This window comes from Calonectris borealis, chromosome 1, assembly GCF_964195595.1.
Source record: "Calonectris borealis chromosome 1, bCalBor7.hap1.2, whole genome shotgun sequence".
In the NCBI taxonomy this organism is placed as follows: Eukaryota; Metazoa; Chordata; class Aves; order Procellariiformes; family Procellariidae; genus Calonectris; species Calonectris borealis.
In genome coordinates, this window is record NC_134312.1 from 10,090,323 (window position 1) to 10,115,318 (window position 24,996).

The window sequence follows — 24,996 nt, forward strand, 5'->3', positions numbered from 1 at the left end:
GTTAGTTTAAAAAAAACCCCAAACTTATCTGTCTATGAAATTGTGTGGTATGCAGTATCTGATCTTTATTCTAAGTTAAATGACCTATTTCTTTTTAATTTTTGTTTATATGTTTGTTTAGCTAATTAATATTAAGTTGCTTTAGAGCTGGTAATCTGTGAGAGGGATTTTTTGCTTCCACTGCTAATTCTTGTAAAACCCAAGTGAATAAAAACCAAGCGGCTATTTGCATATTGCCATTCGTCTGTGCATTGGGAACCCAACAGAGGTATTCCTTGGGAATCACAGGGAGACCGAAGGCTAACTGGGCACAAAGACTGATGCACTCTCCCCATCACAAGCGATCCTTACCAATTTTACTTGGCACATTGTGTGCAGCTTTGCATGTGCTGAGTAAGCTAAGTTGCCATTAGCTTTACTAGGATTTGAGGCAGGACTATATACTTTTGTTTATGGCACTGGACAAGGCTCAGGAACTAGAACATTAGCTTTTTGCTTTGGCATCGATTTCCTGGCTAAATTACCTAATTTCTCTCTGCCTCATTTCATAAGAACAGTCAAATCTGTTCAGACCAAAGGCTCATTTAGCCCAGTATCTCGGTTCTCACAAGGGCCCATAATGGGTGCCAGTGGAAGAGAATAAGAAGGCGAGCACGCAGCAGCGCTTGGTGATATAGTTAGTCTCCCAGGCTCCAGCACTCGTTGTTCAGGGATTTCCTGAACCAGGGGTGGAATCTCTGTGTTTAATGCTTTTCAGTGACTTGGTTTTGATGAATTAGTACTGGCATTTCTTCAGCTCATATATCTTTTAAGTATCCACAAGATCCCATGCCGTACAAATTGTAACGTGTGAGGAACAGCCCTTTATTTTGTTATAAACCTTCTACCTGCCAGTTTCTCATTTTAGAACAAACTGAGAACAGTCGTCTTTTCTTCCTACCTCTTCCAGTGTGCTGTATGCTTTCTAAGTTAGAGGTCTGTAACTTCATGCAGTACTGAAAATGCAGGAGTGCCATGCATTTACAGAGGGAGAAAGACGCTGTTGGTTTTGCTCTTTATTTGTTTCCTTGAAACTCCTAACATCAAATTTGCTTTTTTGACTGCTACTGGGCATTGACCTCATTCATAAAAAATAAAATAAAATTTAAAAAAAGCTACTGTGACTTTAAAAGCTTGTTCTTGATCTATAAAATGAGGTACTGTAATAGTGTGTGCAGAATTGCTTTCTGTGGAAAGATACAGAAGGAAACAGTGAACACAGCTTTACACAAAGTGCCAGAAAGTTCCTTGAAGTAAATACACAAGTTGTTCTGGTTTATTCTAGCTGCCTTCCATCAGTAATATGAGATTTTATCTCTAACAGTGACAAATAACACATTTTCAGGCAGAAATGTAGTTTTAAAATTCCTCTTTCTTTAATCTATACAAAAAGTTATGCTTCTTCTGGTCTTTTGAGGCCCTAATCAGAGGCCACTGAAAGATGAGAGGAGAGTGCCAGAGACTGAATGGGCTTTGGAGCAGATGCTTAGCCACTGTGATATGAGAATAAAATGCCAATCCTGCAATTTGACTTCTCTGCTACCACTAACACCTCCTGAAACAGGAAGACAGCTGAGCTATTATATTTCAGAGTCCATTTATAAGTGTTAATTTTAATGCCTGCAAACAAAAGAAAAGGAAAGGGGAAAGACGGATTTCATTCCCATAGTTTTTCTGTGCATCTCTAAATGTGCAGTGTGGGACTAGCGGACCTTGCTAGCCCTTGTGAGATTTTTCTTACAAGGAAACTCCAGCATCATTGCAGATATTTGGTCACTTTTCCTGCAAGACCATACCTCTGAGTTCTTCCCTTTCCGAGGGACTTACATTTCGACAGGAACCAATTATAGTTGACAAAGTTTCAAAAACTGTCTCCTATTTCTCATGGGCCTGTAATCAGTGTTCAAATCTTAGGTAAACAGAGTTTCATCTATAAAGAAAAGATAAGCTCAGCAGAGTTCAGAAGGTGCCTCAAACAGCACAAACACCTTCTTCTGTTGAAATGTTTACATCCAAGGTGATAGAAAGCTGAGCAGCATTATCTTGCAGATGGTCTGAGAAGATTTTAATAAGGAAATAGAAAGGCATGTGTTTCTTCCCTACCAATTAGGATCGAATTTTCTGGATCCAAGGCTATCCTACAGTAAGGAAACACTCCAGTTGTAAAACTAAGACAAAAACCTTCTAAGGTTTAGAAGCAACTCAATGACTTTAAAAATTGCATTTGTATTGCGGATGTACAAAACCCACATGTATCCTTCTGATATTCATCCTGCTTGATAATCTCCGAAACTGACTTTTTTCTTTAGTTATATAGGCTTTCATGGGGGTTGCACAAGCATCGCTGAGGAGAGAACTCAGCTCATTGTCTAAAGGTGCTTTTGTTTATGAATAACAAATTAAAAGGGTGATTTGGCACAGCAGGAGAGATGATTAATATTTCAAGTCTTATTATTTTTGTTTGTGCGCGTATGTGTTTGTGTGTAATTATACATTTCAAAGAATAGCAGCTAAGTGCGGTTAAACATTTGACATTATCTGCATAAATGCAAATGAAGCTTGCACTTCTAAAACAAGTAATCAGTATGGATTAAGAACACACATGATTTTTATTCTTAGTGTTTATTGCCATTGCTTTAATGATGACAAAAAGCAGAAGAATGACGGTACGAATGCAAGTTTAGAAGTCGTATATTCATCAGTTCAAACCCTTTAAATTGATGGTGATGGAGAACAACTGTTTTAATTCATAGTCATTTGGAAGGATTTGCTGTGACCTCGAGTTAACATGTAAACATGGCAAGGGATAGGAGAAAGATTCCTCTGGCGTTCACTGAACTTGAGGGGAATCTTTCTTTGACTTCAGTGGGCTCCAGGCTGAAGCTCTAAGAGCAGGGCCTGAGAAGATATGCACGAAGGTCTCAGGGATCACGCCACATTTGGGATGGCATCGCCCTTAGTTGCAGTCTGTAAGGTTTATTGTTACAGTCCTTAACCCTCCCTGGAGCACAGAGACAGGTCCTCCCTAACTCAATTCATGACCATAACCGCTCCATTCTGTGGCTGTGATCTGGTGGTGGGTGATGAAACATGAAGTAATCTGAATGTCATCTTTCTGTCTCAAAAAAAGCTGAATAACTTAATCATTGGGAATCCATTAAAGTTGACTGCAGAAAATTATCCCAGAAATCAACAGAACTTTAAGGAAAACTACTTCTTTCCTGTGAGAGGTTGGTGTGTTTGTCAGTTTGCTTTAGTCAACAAAGTTGATCTGCATTATACTGTACAATAATATTCTATACTACGCTATGCTATGCTACGCTGCACTACATTATAATATACTATGATCTTACTGGGTGAAACAGCCAGGATTTTGAGCCAAAGTTCTGTTCAATGAAAGGCAGCATCTCTTCTTCACAAATATGAATATCAGTAATTGAGTTATCTGATTGGATGCTGATTAGTCCCACTGACACTATACATTCCTATTTATGAGGGTACATATATAGACATATGAGCTGAGTGTATTACATATTTTTGCCAACTTTGCTGACTCTCTTCCCTTCTGGGGACTCCTGGGTGCTAGAAAAGTGGGCAAGATAGTGAATAAAGAAGAGAATTTTAATGTCTTTTTTTCAGTCACCCTGAATCAAAAACACTTAAATCCATCTGTTTCTGTGTCAGCAAAGTTTTTGTTGCACTGGGAAAAGAATATCAAACATTCTTGACTTTTTTAATAAAAAAACCAACCTGTATGAGAAATGCATTGCTCTTAAACACAGTGCCATGAGGAATAATTGCAGCTTGTCACAGAGAGAGGTTATAATTATGTCTGCTGTTAGTTATGTCTCCACGTGCACAATAGAAGTTAGCTTTTCAAATGCATTGTTCTCTAATGCAATACCAGTTATTAACATGTTGAGGATATTATTTTTTGCTAATGAAGACAAATAAAATGAGGCTGCAGAAGGGCTGGGTGGTGTCACACTGAAAGCAAGTGGAGGGAACAAAGACGAAAGAGAAGTGCTTATTGCAGAGATTTCAAATCTAAGCTTTGCCTCAGGAAAAGGAAAATTGCCCAAAGGGTCAGAATTTCAGCTTCTGTATTCCAGACCTTGTTTATGCTTTTTTTAAAAATCTGAATACATATCAAACACTGGGCTAGGCCTGACACTTTACAGGCTTCTCTGAGTGAAATGTTACAGACAGATTGCAGTATCTTATAGAAAAAAGCAAAGCTTCATAGTTGTTACGGTAGATGCTGTGGGTGTAATTCTCTCTCCCTTCTTTGTTACTTGCAAAAATTCTCTGAAAGCATGCTCAATAGGTCTTATTTTAGGGAAAAAGCTAAGTTCATAATATTTTTCTAGGCTTGCTCCTTATTCTGTCACTCATTTAGAGTCAGATTTTGGAAGCCTTTAGTTAGGATACATGCTCATATTAGAGATTTTTCCATACTAGGAATTAAAAAGCAGGTAGGCTAAAAAGCAAAGGCAGACATAAGCCTTAATTTTCAGAAGTGACTAACAGTTTCAAGTATCAGAATTTTAAATTGCCCTAGAAGGTATTCGGTGAAAATCAGAGCCCTTGAGCAAGTCTTAAATTGGGTGCCCAACTCAGGAGCATGCAAAATCACTTGGGAAATTAGAAAATCTTGGCCATATGCTTATATGTTAACTCCACTTGACTAAGTCCTTTCTATATGTTGCTTCCCCAATTTGCAGTCTTTTTTGTGTTGTAAATAAGATACCCTTGACTCAGACATGAAAGTTCCCCAGGAAGGCTGGAGAACCTTTCTCTTGTTAAACAGCACCCTAATTATAGAAGCAATTTTACAAACAATCCCCCAGGGGAAGCATTTTCATTCTCATCAGGAAGGCTCTTGAATAAAATAACACCTTTGCTAACTTCATTTATTTACAACAGGACACAAGTCTGAGACTGGGTTAGATTTATTGCCATTACATCACTGATGCTCAGTAATTCATAAAACATTGGGTCTAGGAGTTAACACTGCTGTTATTTCCTCTGATGCCTGACCTCACCACAGTCTAATAACATACAGGAAATCCAGAAGACAAAGGGGGAAAGCAGTGGTCTTGAATGCTAAAAATAACCATAGAAAACTAGTACAATCGTGTAATAGAGTATGGCCCAATAATTTATTTAACATAATAGTAGAATCTGCTAAAGCAATTAGAATCTGTTCCAAATGTTTTTAATGGAAAATATGTTGGGGGTAAGAATACGAACACTTAAAGAATTGGGACTTTTAGGTTATGTAGTTCAGTTACATGTACTGGTTTTAGGTTTGTATATCTTATTGCTTACATATGCAGACCACTTAACTTGACTAGAACAGACAGTCATTGTATGGTGGTTATATTTCCAGAGGTCATCCTATATGAGCCAGACGGTGATCTTAGGTGATGTATTACACTTGACAACCCAGAAAGTTGCAATACAAAGGCGTTCTAATTCTCAGTGTCCTCTGAGAATTGTTCAATATCCTTTATGATATCTAGTGTCTGGTATGCCATTGGGATGACATTTTTGGTGTCTTTACTAATCAGTGAAGGTTAACATGTCATTCATGTTAACTGTGTGTTTGATTTATTTTGTGTGTTTTTTTTTTTTTCCTAATCACTCTATATTTGCAGGTTTTTCTAAAGGGATAAGGAGTATAATGACACTGTAATGAAATTCCTTGATATTTTTCATGTCTGCGCATTTATTTATGTTATCCAGAATCAGAACAATATTTTATCCAAAATATAAATCTAGACAGTGCTTTAAAATTGGTGCAAATAGGTACATGATATCATCAAAAAAAACCCCACCACAAAACCCCACCAAAAACTGTTGCATGAAAGTCAGATAAGTCTGATGTCTTTAGCTTCTGAAATATTGCAAAACCAAGTTCACAAACATATACTTCTTTTTTGAACAGCTGCTCAGTTTGACTGTGCCTGCCCTCCTTTTATTTACATATGTTGCACAGTTATTTGAAAGAGGCCATTCTTCATATAAATACCAATATTAGTATGCAAACTAGTATGTTCAGGTGTGAACAATTCTCCACTATTTGACATTGACACTTGGTTTGTCTTCCAATCAGAAGCAGAAGCACTTACAGATCATAAACTAGGAATAATGAATAGATTGAGCCAGCTGTTTCTGAACAGCCCATTTGGCTATGTTTTCCCTTTCATTACGTTCATTGAATTATAATTATGTAGATAGATAGATAGGTAGGTAGATAGATAGATAGAAAACATTTCCCTTTTTGCAAAGGTTTATGGTAACTTAATAAGTATTAATTCATTTAATTTCAGAAGAAAGCAGAAAAATGTGGGACTTCTGCTATTTGACTGAAAGAGAGCTATTGAGAGGGTTGAGTTGTCCAAATTCAACTTAGTTTAGGGAGACAAGTTTTCAAAACTAGTGCTTACCAGAGTTGTCTACTGCATCTTAAGGCATCTTCTGAACATCGTAAGCCAGGAAAACTTTCCAGTAGGAGTCACATATTGGGATAAAAAGACAAACGAAATCAAGAGCTCTGTTCTGTTTTCTTTAATCTACAGAATGAAGCATGGAGCTGGATGACATCTCAACAGCTCTTTAATCTCAACTTCAAAAATAAGATTTTCAGTAGAGTGGCTCAGTGGAAAGATTATTTCCTGGGTCTGAAAAAGAGGACACAGATTAATGCAGAGACTGTTTGTGAGGTCTTGCAGTGATCAGGAAGCTGGGCAAGCTGCCTGAGGGCAGGCACAGAGAGGTGGGCAGACCTTCTTAGGAGCTCATGATCAGTTTTGCAGGTAAACGCTTTTCAATAGAGTTCCTTCTCCGTCCCCTTTAGCACAGCAGCCCAAGAGAGTTTCAGTTCCAGGTCCTACAGAAGCTGAAGACCTTTCCTTGGGAACAGCATTTAACTAAAGATCTGTCCCTTAGCATGATTTCCCACAGGGTTTTAAAACTGGTTTCCGATAACTCAATTCTGCTAATCTTCAAGTTCGAAAAACAAAACATAATAAAGGTGTTCCAGAGCCCAGTATCCCCCAGATGTGTGCAGGTAAAAACTCTATAGCTATGGATACTGAACACTAAAAATCGGAAGCCCATTGTATGTATTTATTTTCTTTTTTCTTTTTTTCTTTTTTTTTTTAATAATTAATGATTTAAAACAGTTGCATTATTGCTTCAATCACTTTTCACCTATTTCCCCAATGGTTACCACTTGCCTCAACATTTACATTTGTTTTAATATTTGTATTTTTTGCATAATTTCTCACATTATATTTATTTGCACTTGCACTTTTTTAAAAATCAAGCATTCCATGGGGATGACTTTAATAAAAGTTTCTTATTAAAAGTTCCATAACAACATGATTCCCAAACCTGAAACCAAAGTCCTCATATTTAACAGTTTTCATGACTCAATAGATTAAGTGTGAAAGAGGAAATATAATAACAATAACAACGTAGCCATATCCTGCACAGTTGTTCCACTTAAAATTATTCTTGAAAAGTAACACAATTCATAAATAAAACATTTCTCATAGAGTGAAATGTACTTAAAAGACTCTGTGAAATTTCCTTGATATAGTCATAAAATGTGTGCACAGAAAGTTGTATTGGGCAAGAGGAAAATCAAAAATTCACTGAAATTATTATATTGGAGAAAAAAAAAAAAAAAAAGAAAAAAAAAGGAAAAAACCCAAATAGCGAAACCATCAGTGTCTGTTTTCAAAGTCAGGTGTCTCCAATCAGCTGCCTCAGCAGTGTTCATTTCAGAAAGACTCTTAGCTCAGACCTAAATTCATATGAAGCTTTCTCTACGGTCAATGAAGAGAGGTCTTGCCCTTGGGAACTGCCGTTCTGAGTTGGTCTGACTCATCAGTCAGAGAAACCTGTTGCTTTCTGCTGACTGTGACTAGGGCAGCAAATGTAACATTCAACATTCTCCTCATACTCAATCCAAATCCGATTTTGTTATATCGCCAACGCCGAATAATAATACAGAGAACACAATATTTCAATGCCAGCAACTTCAGACTCAATTAGGAGACATTACCATTGGCCTTAAAGTCCTCCAAATGGATACTCCTTCCCAGTGCAATGCCATACTCCAGGCACTCCTCTCTGGCCATCTTTTAGGGTTATTTTTTCTGGGGTTTTGGGGTGTTTTTTGTGTCCCCCACCCCATAATCTATTTGTCTTATAAAATGCTTCATGGTAGCACAAGAGTTTGCAAGAACAGCAAGGGAAATGTTAGTACCAATAAAGCTCACAGCTGTGGCCAACCCTACCTTTTTTATTAAACAAAGGATGTGTTAGTTCCTAAGGCTCTTGGCATCTTGAATGTTTCTGGACCATCCCATGTTATTGTTCAGCAGCTTGTTGTGGAGATCAGCTAGCCAGGAATATCTGGAACATACCCTGGAGATGTGCTCCTTTCTCTTTATGGTTTGGGGGTTACAAGAGTGAGGATATGAGTTCCTTCAATTGCAGTTGAACAGCTGGGGAGCATCACTGTTGTCAAACCTCTCTATGTCTTCCATGCTTTATAATTTAAACCAGTAACACCTTCTTAGTAGCTGTACACACTCCATCAACACAGCCTCTTCATTTCAATTACTTGCACTGCGTTGATTCATTATTGACCGGCAGCGGTTTCGCTGTGTTAGGCTCTGCAATTCTGGGACAGTTTCTGTGTGAATTGCCAGAAAAGTTTCAGGAAAAAAATCATCCTGAAACTTAGCAGTCACTGCTGTCCATTCTGCTAGGTTAGCTCTTCCCCACTAACCACACATTTTCTCACAAGCCAGAAAGAGTACTAAACTGGGAAAGAAGATTTTTTTAAATTTTTTTTTTTACCAAAACCAACTAGTGTATGCTTTCATCTTTCTTCTTCTTGTTTTGTTGAGACACTTCTGGATGGGCTAGCTGCTGACAGAGATACAAAAATGGTTTAAAAAGTTATCATACCAGTTATATACACACATATATATATATGTGGGTATACAGTTGGTATATATATGTTTATATTTATATATAACATTATATTGTATTGGTACACTGGCTGACAGAAGCTATCCAATAGCAAGATACAAAATAAATCTTGTCAAATAGCAATGTCTTGTCACCACTCTGTATCATGATATGGGGCATTATTTCAGCCATATTTCAGCCATTTGAAAGTGAATCTCTAGAGCCTTGAAATGGCCAATCATCGGTCCAAAGAATGGGAATCACAGAAACTTTTATGTTCATTTCCATGACTGAACTGTAGTTCTTTCTGGCTGAGTCTTGCCATCTACCACACTATATGCTACAGGAAAACATGCCTCAAAGCATTTACTTAGGTGAAACAATTCATGCCACACCATGAGCCAGCAGTCGTGTGACTGTAACTTCAGCTTGCAGTCAGTTGTTGTCATTATGAGTTTGTGGAATTTCAAGACCTCAATAATCTTCATTTTCAGTGTTTCATTATGGATTATAGAGAAGCATCAATGAGATATAAACCTAGAGTTTAATAACCCAGCACCAACTAAATAAAACATGCTACAGCAAGGCTTTTAGCTATGAGGATCTTTAAAGACGTTTGAGGTACATTGTAATGTCTTTTTGGGCTGCCAGTGCAACTAAAGAAGGTTTTGGACAATAAATTGGACTCGTTGAGTTACAAAGGCCTTTCTTTGAATATCTTTTTTTTTCTTTTTGTATTTCTAGAGAATTTCCTCCAGCCTGGCAAGCTTGCTTTGTCACGAATTCCTGTCTTTGATGATATAATAGCCCTCACAAAACTTTGAAACAATGAGCATTTGGTGAATACACAGTTTTTCTTGCCGTTTATGGCTAAGGTATTTGCTGACTCACTGCAGTATCATTCTTTGCATTCAGTTAACTGTAAAACCCAAGAGGCAGCAAAATTGTAAACTGATCAGAATTTTTTCTGAGAGCAAATAATGTGCATTCTTCCCAGCTAAAAGCTCTTGGCTGTACTGTGCAAGAGAAGGCCACACTCATACAGTCCAATGTCCCCCTAAGCCTCCGAACAGAGCCTTGGTGTTTGGTAGCTCCAGGCAGACTGATTTTGGCCCTGAGTCATTACCCAAGAGCTGCCCTCACTCCCTCTGCTGCCTCCACACAGGTTTTCAGGTGTAATTTAGGTGGACAGGACTTATAACACCAGCAGCATAACCTGAGTTTCCAGTTTGACGCAGAGGCTAACTCTCTGGAAAACAATCAAGCACACCTTTTATAAAAAATGAAGAGATGAAATTTTACCCTCATCTCATCTCTTGCTCTTATGGCATCTCAGGGCAGAATTTGGGTGCAAATGTCACAGACAAGTGACTAGTATGATCAAGTACCTATCATTAGCCATATTGCTTTCTAGGCTTTTAAAATTGGGGTGGGGAAGTACATAGAAAAGAGTTTATTCCTTTGTTGCCTGTATTTATTGTTGGTTTGTAGATAGAGGTAGTTTAACTTCAGCACCCAAAACCCTATTTGGGCAAGTTGCCTTATTTGTGACAGGTTAGACTTCCTATAGCATGTTTATCAAAACTCCTTGGGGCCTCAGACTAACCATGATACATTTATTTGGCACTTAACAGTGATGTATTTATTGTCATTATTACTTGCCTAGACATTTGGAAACATATAGTACATGTCTATACATTGCATTTTAACTGAAATATGAAAATGCCATGGGATTTCCCTGTCATGTCTTCTATTCCAAATGTTTTATTCCACAAAGACAAAAAGAAGGGTAGATCATCTCTGACTTGTGTTGACCCAGTTCTCCTCTCTTTCTTGCCTGCTACACACCAATATCAGTAGAGTTACAGTGACATAAAGCAGAAGAATACAGTAAAAAGTCAGATCCTTTCTACACCAAATCACTTTCCACATCTGTTTCCTATTTGTCTTATAATGACACACGGGATTATCTTGGGAATATATTCTGTTTTAACTGTCATGCCACTGACTTTATAGCCTTATCAAATATCCATTGGTGTGCAGGTTGAGCAATTATCATCTACTAAGAAGAAATCCCAAGAAAACGTATATTGATAATAACATTTTTCAATAATGGCTTGTAGCATTAGTGCCATTTTCTATTATTGAGGTTGAGGTCTAGCACTCTCCTCAATTTACCGCTTTTATTTATTGTGCAAGATCTAGATATGGACCCTACAGCAGAATTTCAAAAACAGTTTTCTTATTCATTATTTATTCATTTCTGTTTAGAAGGAGCAAAGTCAGAAAATTGGATAGAAACAAGGAATGTGTCTGGACTATTAAGAAATGGAAAAAAAGACAAAGGGAAATAGACATTTAATACTGTGCAAGATATTATAGATATGGGATGACTGTATAAACATAATCAGGCAGGCTACATCTACAAGAATATGCCTTAGGAGATTGAGCTTGAATTCTGGAATCAAACTTCACGAAGTTGTGTCCAAATTTTTTGTTTTACTGTGCAGTAAGCCCCTCCAGATAGACCATTCTGCTAACAGTCCATTTTCCCTTCATCTTTTTCTCTAGTAAATGGAGTGAAATGTGAAGTCCTTTTGATGTTCCTTTGACAATATGTAATACACACACAGAGATATATGCTTGCATGATGTAATTAAACAAGTCTGTAATAAAAACTATAGGCTGTGACCCACTTAAAGAAATATGGAACTCAATAGGTTTAAAATAATACCATTTGGAAGTATGTTTGCTCAGTAGCCTGGCCCATGCCTGGATTCAGTATGGACAAGCAAAACAGGGAAGGCAGGGTGCCAGGAAGAGCGCTGCTTCCAAATACTTGAATTCACTGCTCATGATAAAGACATCAGCTATTTGCCTGAATGATCTTCACATTAAAAAAACATTACCAAAGCAATTGCTGAACAAAATTTGAGTTGTTGATTTTTTTTTGCATCCTCCACAGCACTGTGGAGTGCCAAGTCTCCAGCACTAAGCACTGGAGCATTGCCCTTGAGGGTGAAAGTATTGTGCACAATTTTGAGACTTTTACTTGCGAGCACACGACAGTGTAAGACTCTAGAGTTTACACGCTAGTTAAGCTTTCATGAAATTCTAGCCTGAGACTTAGTCTGGAGAATGAAGCTGAACAGGCAGCTTAGGAACAGCCTATAACTGCTTGAAAGGTAGTTATGATGGATGCTTTTGCCATCTATTTGCATCTTTGCCATCATTGCAGATGATATAATAAGGACAAAAAGTCACAAGCTGTTCCTTGGAAGGTTCAGTTTAGAAAAAAAATTCTTCACTAAGACGGCAATGGAAGTTGCCCAGAAAGGTTATAAAATTTTCATTCCTGGAGGTTTTCGTGACTTGGCAAGATAAAACCAAAACTGACCATACCCTGCATTGACAATAGTCTTCTTTCAAGTCCTCCTGGACTTAATGATATCTAGAGAGCCCTTCCAGCCAGCAGCATTATGATTCTGTGTTTGGAAAGGGATGTTGAGAATAAGAAAGGGGGGCTTGAGATAGTCCATAGAAGCACTAAGTGCTTTAGAATCAAGGTAAAGAGCTAATCTGTTATAAAATAAATAGGAGAAAATACTGTAACATCTTCTTAGTTGCTTTCTACTATCAACACATATGCTTTAGACATATATGCTGATATTTATTTTTTGTTTATTTTCTTAAAACAGATGACTGATCTCTGATTAGTCGGTCAGAAAAAAAGAGGCTGTATCAAGCTGTAGTTCCTATTACAGCTAAGCTACTTGGTCCTGCAAATATTGGTTAAAGGAAGTCCTTCAGCATCTACCTCATAGAGAATTTTTAGGTATAAGCAACTGAGAACTGGGTACAAAAGCCTAAGTAACCAGAGAAACTGTTAAGGGTAGGGGTTGTCCCAGCTTTGGGGCTCCTTGACTAAGTTAGGTGTCAATGCACAATTAACCACAGTGGAGGTGGGAAATGGAAATTTCAGTTTTCGGTGTGGCCTCCCCAAGTCTTCTGTCCATGTAGAAGTCTACTGTGCAAAAAACATCTATTCTTCTGGTTTTACCCTCAGTGCAAAATGTAAGATAAACACACTATTCAAATTGATTGGCAGATTTGGTCCCCCAGTTAAAATTAAAGTAATTAAATGTATTGAAAAGCCCATTGCTTTGGATTTACCAACTTTGATTTGGTTGGTATCGGCAGAGGCCCTTTTTAATTTTGGTTTATATCCCCGTATGCTTTGCTCTCAGCCTGTATATTTTAAAAGTTTTGTTGCATAGTACTGAAAAATAAAAAAAAAAAGCTCTCCTGATGCAGTTAAAATTGAATTTGAGGACGCATGAAACAATAAGTCACTAAATACTCAAATTAGGAAAAGCAGAATTTAGCATTGTATTATGCACTAATCTACACTTGCAGAATATTTCAGAAAAGTAGAGTCAGTGAAAAATAGGTTTTGTCTTTTTTCAGACAAAAGTTTCAAATTCCAGCTTCTTCAGTTACTATTACTCACACATATTCTCAGTGAAAGCAGAAACAATTCAATGAAGCTATGCAAATTATATCTGAAGTAGAATAGATGACACACAAGCTGTGCATGTGTATTTGTGCTTTTGCCTAGCCTTCAGCACAATACTGATTAGAAGGTGGGCACTTTTGCCAGATCCTCATCTAGAGTAATTTAACTTCCCTGAAGCCACAAAACCCAGTATGAATCATATATACTGCACTCTGTTTAGTTCAACTTTTTTTTAGCGTTCTTTCATCAAATAATGTTGCTTTTTCTTTCTTTTTTTTCACCCCACAGGACAACATTTTTAGAATGGAAGATTCACATTTTGAAAATGGCCGAGGGAAAAGCCCTTATGATCCTAAACTGCTGACAGCTTCTCTTTTAGTAGGTAGGTGCCACAATACAAGTTCAATGAGACGTGCATTCACTGTAAATAATTACCAGTTTTCTGCTTTTTTTCTCCTTGCAGCAGCTATGGCAGGGCTTTGTTTTTACGAATTTTATTTCCAGGCTAAAGTCATTCTGGTTTCATTTTTAATAGAGTTTGAAGTTGAATATACATTAAATAAGGAGCATAATTATCATAGAATCATAGAATGGTTTGGGTTGGAAGGGACCTTAAAGATCACCTAGTTCCAACCCTCCTGCCATGGGCAAGGACACCTTCCACTAGACCAGGTTGCTCAAAGTCCAGTCCAACCTGGCCTTGAACACTTCCAGGGATGAGGCATGCACAACTTCTCTGGGCAACCTGTTCCAGTGCCTCACCACCCTCATAATGAAGAATTTCTTCCTTATATCTAATCTAAATCTACTCTTCTTCAGTTTAAAGCCATTACTCCTTGTCCTATCACTACACGCCTTTGTAAAAAGTCCCTCTCCAAGTTTCTTGTAGGCTCCCTTCAGGTACTGGAAGGTTGCTATAAGGTCTTCCTGGAGCCTTCTCTTCTCCAGGCTGAACAACCCCAACTCTCTCAGCCTTTCTTCAAGGGCTCCAGCCCTCTGATCATTTTCGTGGCCCTCCTCTGGGCTCACTCCAACAGGTCCATGTCCTTCTTATGTTGGGGGCCCCAGAGCTGAACGCAGTACTCCAGGTGGGGTCTCACAAGAGCAGAGTGGAGGGGCAGTATCACCTCCCTCAACCTGCTGGTCACGCTTCTTTTGATGCAGCCCAGGATATGGTTGGCTTTCTGGGCTGCGAGCGCTCATTGGCTGGTCATGTTGAGCTTCTCATCAACAAACACCCTCAAGTCCTTCTCCTCAGGGCTGCTCTCAATCCATTCTCCGCCCAGCCTGTATTTGTGCTTGGGATTGCCCCAACCCAGGTGAAGGACCTTCCACTTGGCCTTGTTGAACTTCATGATGTTCTCATGGGCCCACCTCTCAAGCCTGTCAGGGTCCCTCTGGATGGCATCCCTTCCCTCCAGCGTGTTGACTGCAACACACAGCTTGGTGTCGTTGGCAAACTTTCTGAGGGTGCACTCAATCCCACTGTCCACGTCGCTGACAAAGATGTTAAACAGTGCAGGTCCCAATACCGACCCCTGAGGAATGCCACTCGTCACTGGTCTCCAGTTGGACATCAAGCCATTGACCGCAACTCTTTGAGTGTGACCATCCAGCCAATTCCTTATCTATCAAGTGGTCCATCGTCAAATCCATGTCTCTCCGATTTAGAGACAAGGATGTCATGCAGGACAGTGTCAAATGCTTTGCACAAGTCCAGGTAGATGATGTCAGTTGCTCTTCCCTTATCCACCAACACTGTAACCCTGTCGTAGAAGGCCACCAGATTTGTCAGGCATGATTTGCCCTTAGTGAAGCCATGTTGGCTGTCACTAATCATCTTCTTATTTTCCATGTGCGTTAGCATAATTTCCAGGAGGATCTGCTCCATAATCTTGCCAGGCACACAGGTGAGACTGACCGGCCTGTAGTTCCCTAGGTCTTCCTTTTTTCCGTTTTTAAAAATAGAGATTATATTTCCCCTTTTCCAGTCAGTGGGAACTTCACTGGACTGCCATGACTTCTCAAATATGATGGATAGTGGCTTAGCAACTTCATCCGCCAGTTCCCTCAGGACCCGTGGATGGATCTCATCGGGTCCCATGGACTTGTGCACCATCTGGTTCCTTAGATGGTCTCGAACCTGATCTTCTCCTACAGTGGGCGGCTCTTCATTCTCCCAGTCCCTGCTTTTGCCTTCTGCGGCTTGGGTGGTGAGGGTTGAGCACTTGCCGGTGAAGACTGAGGCAGAAAAGTCATTGAGTACCTCAGCCTTCTCATATCCCAGATAACCAGATCTCCCGTTTCATCCGGAGAGGGCCCACATTTTCCCTAGTCTTGCTTTTGTCACTGATGTACCTACAGAAGCTTTTCTTGTTGCCTTTGAAATCCCTGGCCAGATTTAATTCTATCAGGGCTTTAGCTTTCCTAACCTGATCCCTGGCTGCTCGGACAATTTCTCTGTATTCTTTCCAGGCTATCTGTCCTTGCTTCCACCCTCTGTAGGCTTCTTTTTTATGCAGGCCTCTTGGCATTTTTGCCTGACTTCTTCTTTGTTGGGATGCGTCGCTCCTGAGCTTGGAGGAGGTGATCCTTGAATATTAACCAGCTTTCTTGGGCCCCTCTTCCCTCCAGGGCTTTGTCCCATGGCACTCTACCAAGCAGATCCATGAAGAGGCCAAAGTCTGCTCTCCTGAAGCCGAGGCTAGTGAGCTTTCTGTGCACCCTCCTCACTGCCCTAAGGATCTTGAACTCCACCATTTCATGGTCACTGCAGCCGAGGCTGCCCTTGAGCTTCACATTCCCCACCAGCCTCTCCTTGTTGGTGAGAACAAGGTCCAGCACAGCACCTCTCCTTGTTGGCTCCTCTACCACTTGGAGAAGGAAGTTATCATCGACGCATTCCAGGAACCTCCCGGATTGCTTATGCCCTGCTGTGTTGTCCCTCCAACAGATATCGGGGTGGTTGAAGTCCCCCATGAGGACCAGGGCTTGTGAATGTGAGGCTGCTCCTATCTGTCTATAGAGGGCCTCATCTGCTCGGTCTTCCTGGTTGGGTGGCCTGTAGCAGACCCCCACCGTAATGTCACCTGTCCCTGCCCTCCCTTTAATCCTGACCCATAAGCTCTCGATCAGCTCCTCATCCATCCCCAGGTGGAGCTCCATGCACTCCAGCTGGTCATTGACATAGAGGGTGACACCCCCTCCTCGTCTTCCCTGCCTGTCCTTCCTAAAGAGCCTATATCCCTCCATCCCAACATTCCAGTCATAAGAGCCATCCCACCACATCTCCATGATGCCAATAAGATCATAGCCCTGCAGGCGTGTGCACATCTCTAACTTCTCTTGTTTATTCCCCATGCTACGTGCATTTGCATAGAGGCATTTGAGTTGGGCCCCTGATGAAGCTGACTTACTGCTTTTCAGGTGCTCTCCTGCTGACCTGTGATCCTTCTCTAGGCTCTGGGCAGCTCTTGCTAGCTCTGGCAACAAACTAGTAGGAGTGGGATGGATTGAGGTCTCCCTCCCCTGGCAACTTTAGTTTAAAGCCCTCTTCAGCTTGGCAAGCCTATGACCGAAGATGCCCTTCCCCTTCTCTGACAGTTGGACCTCATCAGCCCCCAGTAGACCAGGTTTCTCAAAGCGAGTCCCATGGTCTAGTAGTCGAACTCCTGGCTGTGGCACCAGTTGATTCGCCAGGTTCGACTGGCCCTTTCAAACCCTTTCCCTTTGACCGGCAGGATTGATGAAAAAAATACCCGTGCTCCAGAGTCCCTTACCGTCGCTCCCAGGGCTCTGTAATCCTTCTTGATACTTCTTAGACTGCTCCTGGCTGTATCACTGGTGCCCACGTGAAACAACAGCAGCAGATAATAGTCAGTGGATTGTACGAGGCTTGGTAGTCTCTTGGTGACATCCCTGATACAAGCCTCTGGTAAGCAGCACACCTCTCTAGAGAGTGCGTCAGGTCAGTAGATGGGTGCCTCCATACCTCTCAGAAGAGATTCGCCTACTACTGTCACCCATCACCTTTTCTTAGATGCGCTGTTTGTTATACAGGGGGCAGATCGGGCTGCCTTACTCGGCTCCAGCGTACGGAGGGTCTTTCCTCTTCAGTCTGCAGGGCAGCGAACCGGTTCTGCAAAGGCACCTCAGGCTTCGGGGGAAGTCTCTTCCGCCTCCTGGTCCTTGCCGTTCCAACTGTCCATTCTTCTGCATTACTGGCCCCGCTTCCTTCTGTGTGTGCTGGTGGGGGAGTTTTTGGCTGTTGACCCAGGTGTGTTGAGAAACAAGGTGTGTGTAAATCAAGAATCAATTATCACAAGAGCCGCTTTATACCTCTGTAAGACCTTGATCCTGCAAAGTGTTTCTCCTCCCCAGAGCTAGGTGACTCTAGAAGTACTTCAATCATCCAGTTTACAGGCTAGCCTCACCGACGGTTGCACCAGTACAGCTGAGAGCAAAATGAAAGCAGGAATAAGTAATTTCTTACATCAGTTTTGCTGCCAAGGAAGGTCTATCACCGAATTGTATCTACATGTGAGTGGGAGAATCACAAGTGTTCACAGGTCTAGGCCTTAAGATGATGTTTCAGCTGAAGAGAACTATCTGAAGTGAATACAATTAAACTCCTGGCCAGAACAGAGAGATTTCAATAAATTAAGTATTTTTGAGTTAGTAATACTTAATTGAATGGAATATGTAAGTATAGAGCACCTGGACTGTGTTAATCTAATTGAACTAATCCAATTGATTGAATTTATCTAATTGATTTAACTTATCTAATTGAATTGTGTTCATTGTTCTTCCTGCTCCTTTATGAAAAAGGCAAAAAGATGTTTTGTAAGAAGAAATTAAGAGTGAAACAAATTAGATTCTTCTTTCAGAACAACTCTGCCCAGGTGTAGCCACTTTGTCCTTAACATGTAACTTTCTGGCAATTTATTACAACTTCAAATCCAAGGGACAACAATAGTTTCAGAAGATTGCAGATTCTCTTATCTCAGAAGTCTTTGGGAAATGACACATAGCTAGATAACACTGTCTTCTCCAGGACTTTGTCCATATTGCTAGTCTATGGTCTTGCCTACCAGCTACCTTTATTATATTTACATTACATTTAAAAATGAAGCTATTCAAAATAGACAGCTACAAAAATTTAGTCTTGATGTGCCTCGTTTCCTGATCTTCGAAGCCCCTAATGATCACAGGTGATGAGCTACCCTGGGGACACGCGCTTTTTAACAGGAAAAACAAGAAAGACCTCCACATCTTGCTCCAACTTGTACCCTGTACAAACAGAAAGGAAAAAAAAAAGTGTGTGTAAAAGGCCAGTGTATAAATTAGTGCCTGGAGCGACTTGAATTTGTGGCACAGCTACTCTCAAGGGAATGGCTTTACTATTTACTTTAATACACAATAAAGAAAGAGAATGATGACAAGCCAGTATTACATGGTATACCCGGTATGCAACTGCACAAAGTCAACAGTGTCTAGCTTTTCACATTCCTTTTTTTTTTTTTCACTCAGTCCAGCACAAATATGATTATCTTATTTCCCTTGGTTTAGATTTCATGTCTTTAAAACATCTTTGCTTTCTTGAGCCCACTCCCTATCACTATAATTTTCACTCCATGTATTTTTCCTCCTAATAAACAGTAGACTGAGCATAATATTTTGTTTTGACTCAGGCTTCAATTACAGCCATGGGTGTATTAGCACTATAGAAAATGGCGCGAATTCAACATTCAAAGCCAGTGACTAATTTCTACTTCAGTGACTTATACAAAACTCAGAGTGCAGCTAAAATTAACATTCCTGCATCCTGAGCACGAACACCCTTTCTTCTCTGCCTGCTCATAGCTACCTCACAGTCATATTGTGTAACTGATTATAATGTTGGATTTACTTCAGTCCTTTACTGCAGGGGTTCCCCTGATATTTCAGAAAGTGTACACCAGATTCACCACTGGTTCACAATGACTTACTCTTATCTTTGCCAAAAAAAGCATAAATTTTATGGTAAAGTGATGACCCAAGGCAAAATAATTTCCTCCCCCCAAAATAGGTGAGGAACAGGGAATGGACTGGCCAAGCAATGACTGCATGGAGAAGTTTGGTCCAGCTGCTCTCTGAAGTAGGTAGCACTGGAGTGAAGCAGTGAATAGGTCTATGAAGGCCAGAGGAGCCTCTTGACCAGAAATGCCTCACACCAAGAAGAACATGGGTGGACTGCTTCTTCCGTTCTCCTGAGCTGAATGATAGCTCAGCTACTCCTGGCCCCTCGTGTGCCAGAAGTATTTGTCCTCACAAACAACCATAGTTTATCTTAAGAGAGCAACTGTGTAAAACAATTACCCAGCACTCATTAAAATGCAATGTTATCATTAGTAACAAAATGTAACTATCAGGAAGATAAAAGAAGGCTGAGAAGTAAGAGTAATTTATATGGTTAAATACAGGAGGGAAAAATAACCTGTTATTCATCAGAAACACTAAGCAGAGATTTTGCAAACTGTGGAAGAAGAGTATGTTCTTGACTCCATAACTAGAAGGTAAATCTTAGGTAAGTGAAATGTATTTACCCAAGCTGGAATTTGGGCAAAACACCAAGGTTAATTTGCAAAAAGTAACTTAAGATCTTTAATAACCATTAGTGCTATTAAAGGATTCTTATTTTATATTTCAGCTGAAAGAAACACTTATAAGTGTAAAAAAGATCTTCAGTTTTCCCTCTCTCCTAAAAAAAAAAAATCAATAATATTTGAAAAAAACACCAAAAAACCAAACCAAAACAAACAGTTCATCATTATTAAATTGTTCCAATATTTTTCCAGTATACATTCCTTGTTCCATCCACCTGCAAATATTTTTCATTATTTTTTTAAGAGTTGTTCATTAAAGGTAGTTATTTCTACTCTACTCTAAAGTAAACGCCAGCTGGGAACATGATATAACTAGTTCATAGTAATGTAAGACATTATTCAGCCATTCCCATCTATGTGCTACTAACTAAACAATCTCCATTTGAGTGGGCTAGTGCATGAAAATGTAGAGACTAACCAGTCCCTGGGCACCACTAGTGTGTATTCCAGGGCAGGAGGAAAATGAGAGGCAGCAGAATGTAATCACAGGAGAAAATTGTCACTGAATGTATAAGTCTAAAGCAATTGTATTGGGGTAGTTGAAAAAAAGTCAGAGAAGGAGACAGCATTGTCCTATTGTCAGTCAGTTGCTCTTTAGGAAATGACCCGTTGGGATTTTCAAAAGCTCTGATGATCCAGAATCCTCAAAGCTATTTATGTTCTTGTATATCACTGATTTAAAAAAAAAAAAAAAAAAAAAAACAACAAAAAAAACACCACCACAATTTTTAAAAAATTATTGTTATTTTTTAAATCAGTTTAGGTGTCTTAATAGTCTCAAATATGGATCAATGTGATCCAAAACACAGTGGCTTCTCACCAAGGAAGAGCTTTGCTATCCTATTTATTAGAAATTAGCTACTAAATACATATGAGGTTCAGGATTTTAGAGTTTATTCTACCTTCTGGGAAGATTTAGTTGTTGACTTTAAAAGGAATGAAGTCAATCCACTACTATGTATGTCTGAAAATCTTAACTTTAGTGAATAAACCTACTAACCAAGAATAGCAGATTTCATTTGGGAACCCTTTTATCAGTGAGAGCAATCAGGGCATTCAAGGCTTGGTTTTACCTATATTCCCCATCCATTCAACTTTCTTATTTCTTTCAAAAAGGAAGCTTACACTTCTGTACTCTCCAAAAATATTTTTTTTAAGAATGCAGTCTTCTTTAAAAGCTGAATAGAAACAATTCAGCAAATAAATGTATACTGCTTAGTTTTTAACATCTTTGGATTTAATGAGCCTGGGGAGGTGTTCACAGATTCATGCTGCCTATGTACAATATGTGGGGAAATGGTTCCTCCCCCAAAAAAACATTACTATGAGCTTTAATTGTTGCCTCTTTATTTAGTAAAGTCAATATATGTAATTCTGTTTGCATTCATATGTCAACATGCTGCTCCTTTAGAATAAAGTGGTTTGTGTCCCAAACATAAAGCTTTTTCCTGTGAAAACAGCTGAGGGCTGTCAGCTTGTTCTGGACAGTTATTGCTTTATGCTGCTGGACTAGAAATACAAAGGGACAACTTTTTTCTTTTTTCCTTCATTCTTTCCCCTTGAGAAATGTTTGCCAGTTTTCAAACTGTTCATTTCCACTTTCTCCTTAAAGTTAATCAAAACTGCTTTTAAAACTACTGACAATGGAAATAGCACAGTGAAGGCTATCCATGACATAAAAAAATCATTTTCTAGACCAGCAATGAGTAAATTTCAGTCCAAAAGAAGGTCTGCATAGGGAAACAAAGATGAATGTACTTCTATCTAGACAGGAGGCAAAATCCTCATATAGCTTTTGAATAGTACTAACTCAAAGGATGTGCACATCTGGGACATGACTTGAGGCTCACCCTGAATTTAGCAAAAATTATCATCTAAAGCCTTACAAAAATACATGGTATCCCTTGGTATTTCTGTCTGAGAGAAGCCAAAATTTGCATGTCTACAGCAAATCAGTTCAAACTACAGACACTGGTCTAGGTATACTGAAACTTGGAGGAGCTGTAGTAGAAAGCAAAGAAAGGTCAGCTAGTTTCCTACAGACTCTTTCTCCTTTAGAACATGCTGAAGCCCATTATTGGCAAAACCTTTACACTATCACCACTGACAAAAAAATACCAGCCACAAGAGCCTAGCAGCATGATATAGTCTTGGGTTGAATTAAGTCAAACCTGGAAGACATGTTACTTTCAGTGGTGTTTATATATTGAGTTAGAAGTTGAGGTGCCAAAAACCCTTACAATTCTAAATATTGCAAATATATGATTTTAATGAGTTTTTGAGTTATATTTGCTTTAATTTTAATAATGTAGTATTAAATACAGAATTTTTTTCTTTCTTGATTGACCTTTAGATCTGTTGATAACTAGAAGGCAAAACAGGGCTTGTTGGTTTTTTCTTTGCCCCTTTGATTTATATTGATTTATCAAAACTCACTAGGGACTGAAAGACAAGAAAATGAAGATAAGGTTAAAGAAAGGTTAAGCACAGCATCAAAGCCCTTTTCAGAAGCAAAAAGGTTTTATGTTCTTTAAAATCTCAGCTGCATACCCTGTACATAATAATCACTATAATTAAGTGATTGTCTCCCCTTTAAAAAAAGTTGAAAATAACATAGAGGAATGATAAATTGTTAATTAATGATATGCTGTTCTGTTTCACTTCTGATTACACCTCCTGCTGCACGACTGGTCTATTTGCTTCTAATCTCTGCTGTGAATTCATTCAATTCCACGCCTTTCTGCTATCATGTTTTCACCCTTCCTGACTTTCATGACTACCATATGGTACTGAGCCACTGTAGGTTCAATTGGTAATTTCATGGTGTCACTGTTCTGGGGAAAAGATGCCAGTGATATCCAGTAGGCATGCTTGGACGTGGTTGTCCCACCATGGAAATATCTAAAATTGCCATGAAAATGATGAACTTGTTCCTAAAGGGTGTTTTAAAATGAGGATATGGTAGAGTTCATCATGACCATGAAAAATTTATTACCTTAGCTTAAAGAAAGAGTTATTTTATCCTCAAACTTGTCTTTTTCACAGAAGACCCATTTAAGATGGGTAGCTTGAAAATAGCAGTTGGAAGGAATAATACTTTTTAATTCCACATTAAAAATATAGGGTAGAGTATCTCATTTCACACATGGGTGTAAAAGGGCACAGTCCTAAAAAATGCATTTTTAGCAATTTGAATTCAGGGTAATTTCATGGACACGGTCTACATTAATGCCAGAAAGATATGTATTGTTCTTTGATCCCTGGTTGTTTTCTGTGGGTCTGATTGCTATGTACTTATTATTATTATTCTCTTTACCAGTTGGCAGATATTTAACTTGACCTGGTCCTTTGAATTTAGACTGTGTCTCTCTCTGTCTCCTCCATGATACTTCTAGCTGGCTGAGGAGGGGCACTCTGGAACTCTAATGTTATGAGTTTTTTCTCCAGATAGGCTGTGTGTGCCATTTATGGGCTGAAGTATCACAGGTCAATTTTTAATTCACTTGTTCACTGTGATATGCATGGGGTCAAGGTAGCAGGGAATGATCTCATTTATTCTTTCCCTTAGCTGTTGCCCTTTGCCAACATCACAGTTACAAAGGTGACACGAGGAGAAAGGCATGTTCTGTCTTTCCTGTAGAAGATACTGTTTTCAGAGGATTTGCTTGCTCAGAAAAAAAAGCAGGGGAAAAAAAAAGCAAAACAAAACTGAAGATCAACCAAAAGACAGTTTCTATATGAAAAATTCAAGGGACTTGATGATTTTCTGAACCGAGAGTGAATAAGCTGGACTCTCCAATTCCCAACACAGAGTCACAAAGACCCAGTAGGTTGGGAGGAACCTCTGGAGGTCTCCAGTCCAAACTCCTTTTCAAAACAGGGTAACTTCACAGTTAGGTAGGTTTTTTTGGGGCTGCATACTACTGCCTGCCAGGGATAGGTGTACAAACTGTCATTATTCCAGCCTAAGAATCCAAACATATTTTTGAAAAGTGGCTGCACTAGCAGTCAGGAGATACAGCTTATTTGAGAGAGGTTACAGTTAAACTCTGCAGTGAGAAAGTGAGTCTAATTACATATTTTCAATGACAATACATTGCATATGGCTTATTGCTTTGTAATTTTCTCGTTATCCCTATTAGCGTAATATAAACATAGGACTGACAGCTTTCTCTGACTTACCATGACTGGAAAATTGAGACATGTTGCTTACAATTACGTCTTCCCACAGATGGAGAACTGTACTCTGGCACAGCGGCAGACTTCATGGGCAGGGACTTTGCCATTTTCCGAACTCTGGGGCATCATCATCCTATCAGAACAGAGCAGCATGACTCCCGGTGGCTAAATGGTATGTAAAATGTACATTTATCCAGATAAGTTCATCTAGCCATTAAAGACTAGCACACAGCTTCGTTCCAGCAACATCTGTGACATATACACCCTTCTTTTATTCGGAGCAGAATTTTGTCTTAAACCAGTTAAACTAATCAAAAGTGATTTATAAAGAAGCATTTTCATTTTAATTACGTTGAGATTTGTGGAGTGTGATTAAATTTAAAATATATACAGACACTACAGCTAATGCAGTCGTGCCACAGGAGCAGATTGCTGTAGGATGCAAGTTGGACTGAAGCTCAAGGCTTGTGGAGGCACCAGCCACACGTCAACACAAAGTAGCTACAAAGCCTTGGGTAGGACTGTGCCTTGTACAGGGTTTAATTTTTGGCTGGATTGAAGGGAATCTGACACTGGTCACCAAAGTCCAGCAGAAAGTGAATCAACAGAGCTTCCTGAGCAGGC

The 24,996-nt window shown here is 39.4% G+C and overlaps 1 protein-coding gene across 1 annotated transcript in view; it reads left to right on the forward strand.

Annotated features, from left to right (window-relative positions):
• SEMA3A (semaphorin 3A) overlaps positions 1-24,996 on the forward strand; it is a 170,274-nt gene that overhangs the window by 89,364 nt on the left and 55,914 nt on the right. The window contains 2 exon segments of the mRNA XM_075144381.1: positions 13,838-13,931; positions 24,425-24,544. Of these exon segments, the coding sequence (XP_075000482.1) occupies positions 13,838-13,931; positions 24,425-24,544 (214 nt within the window).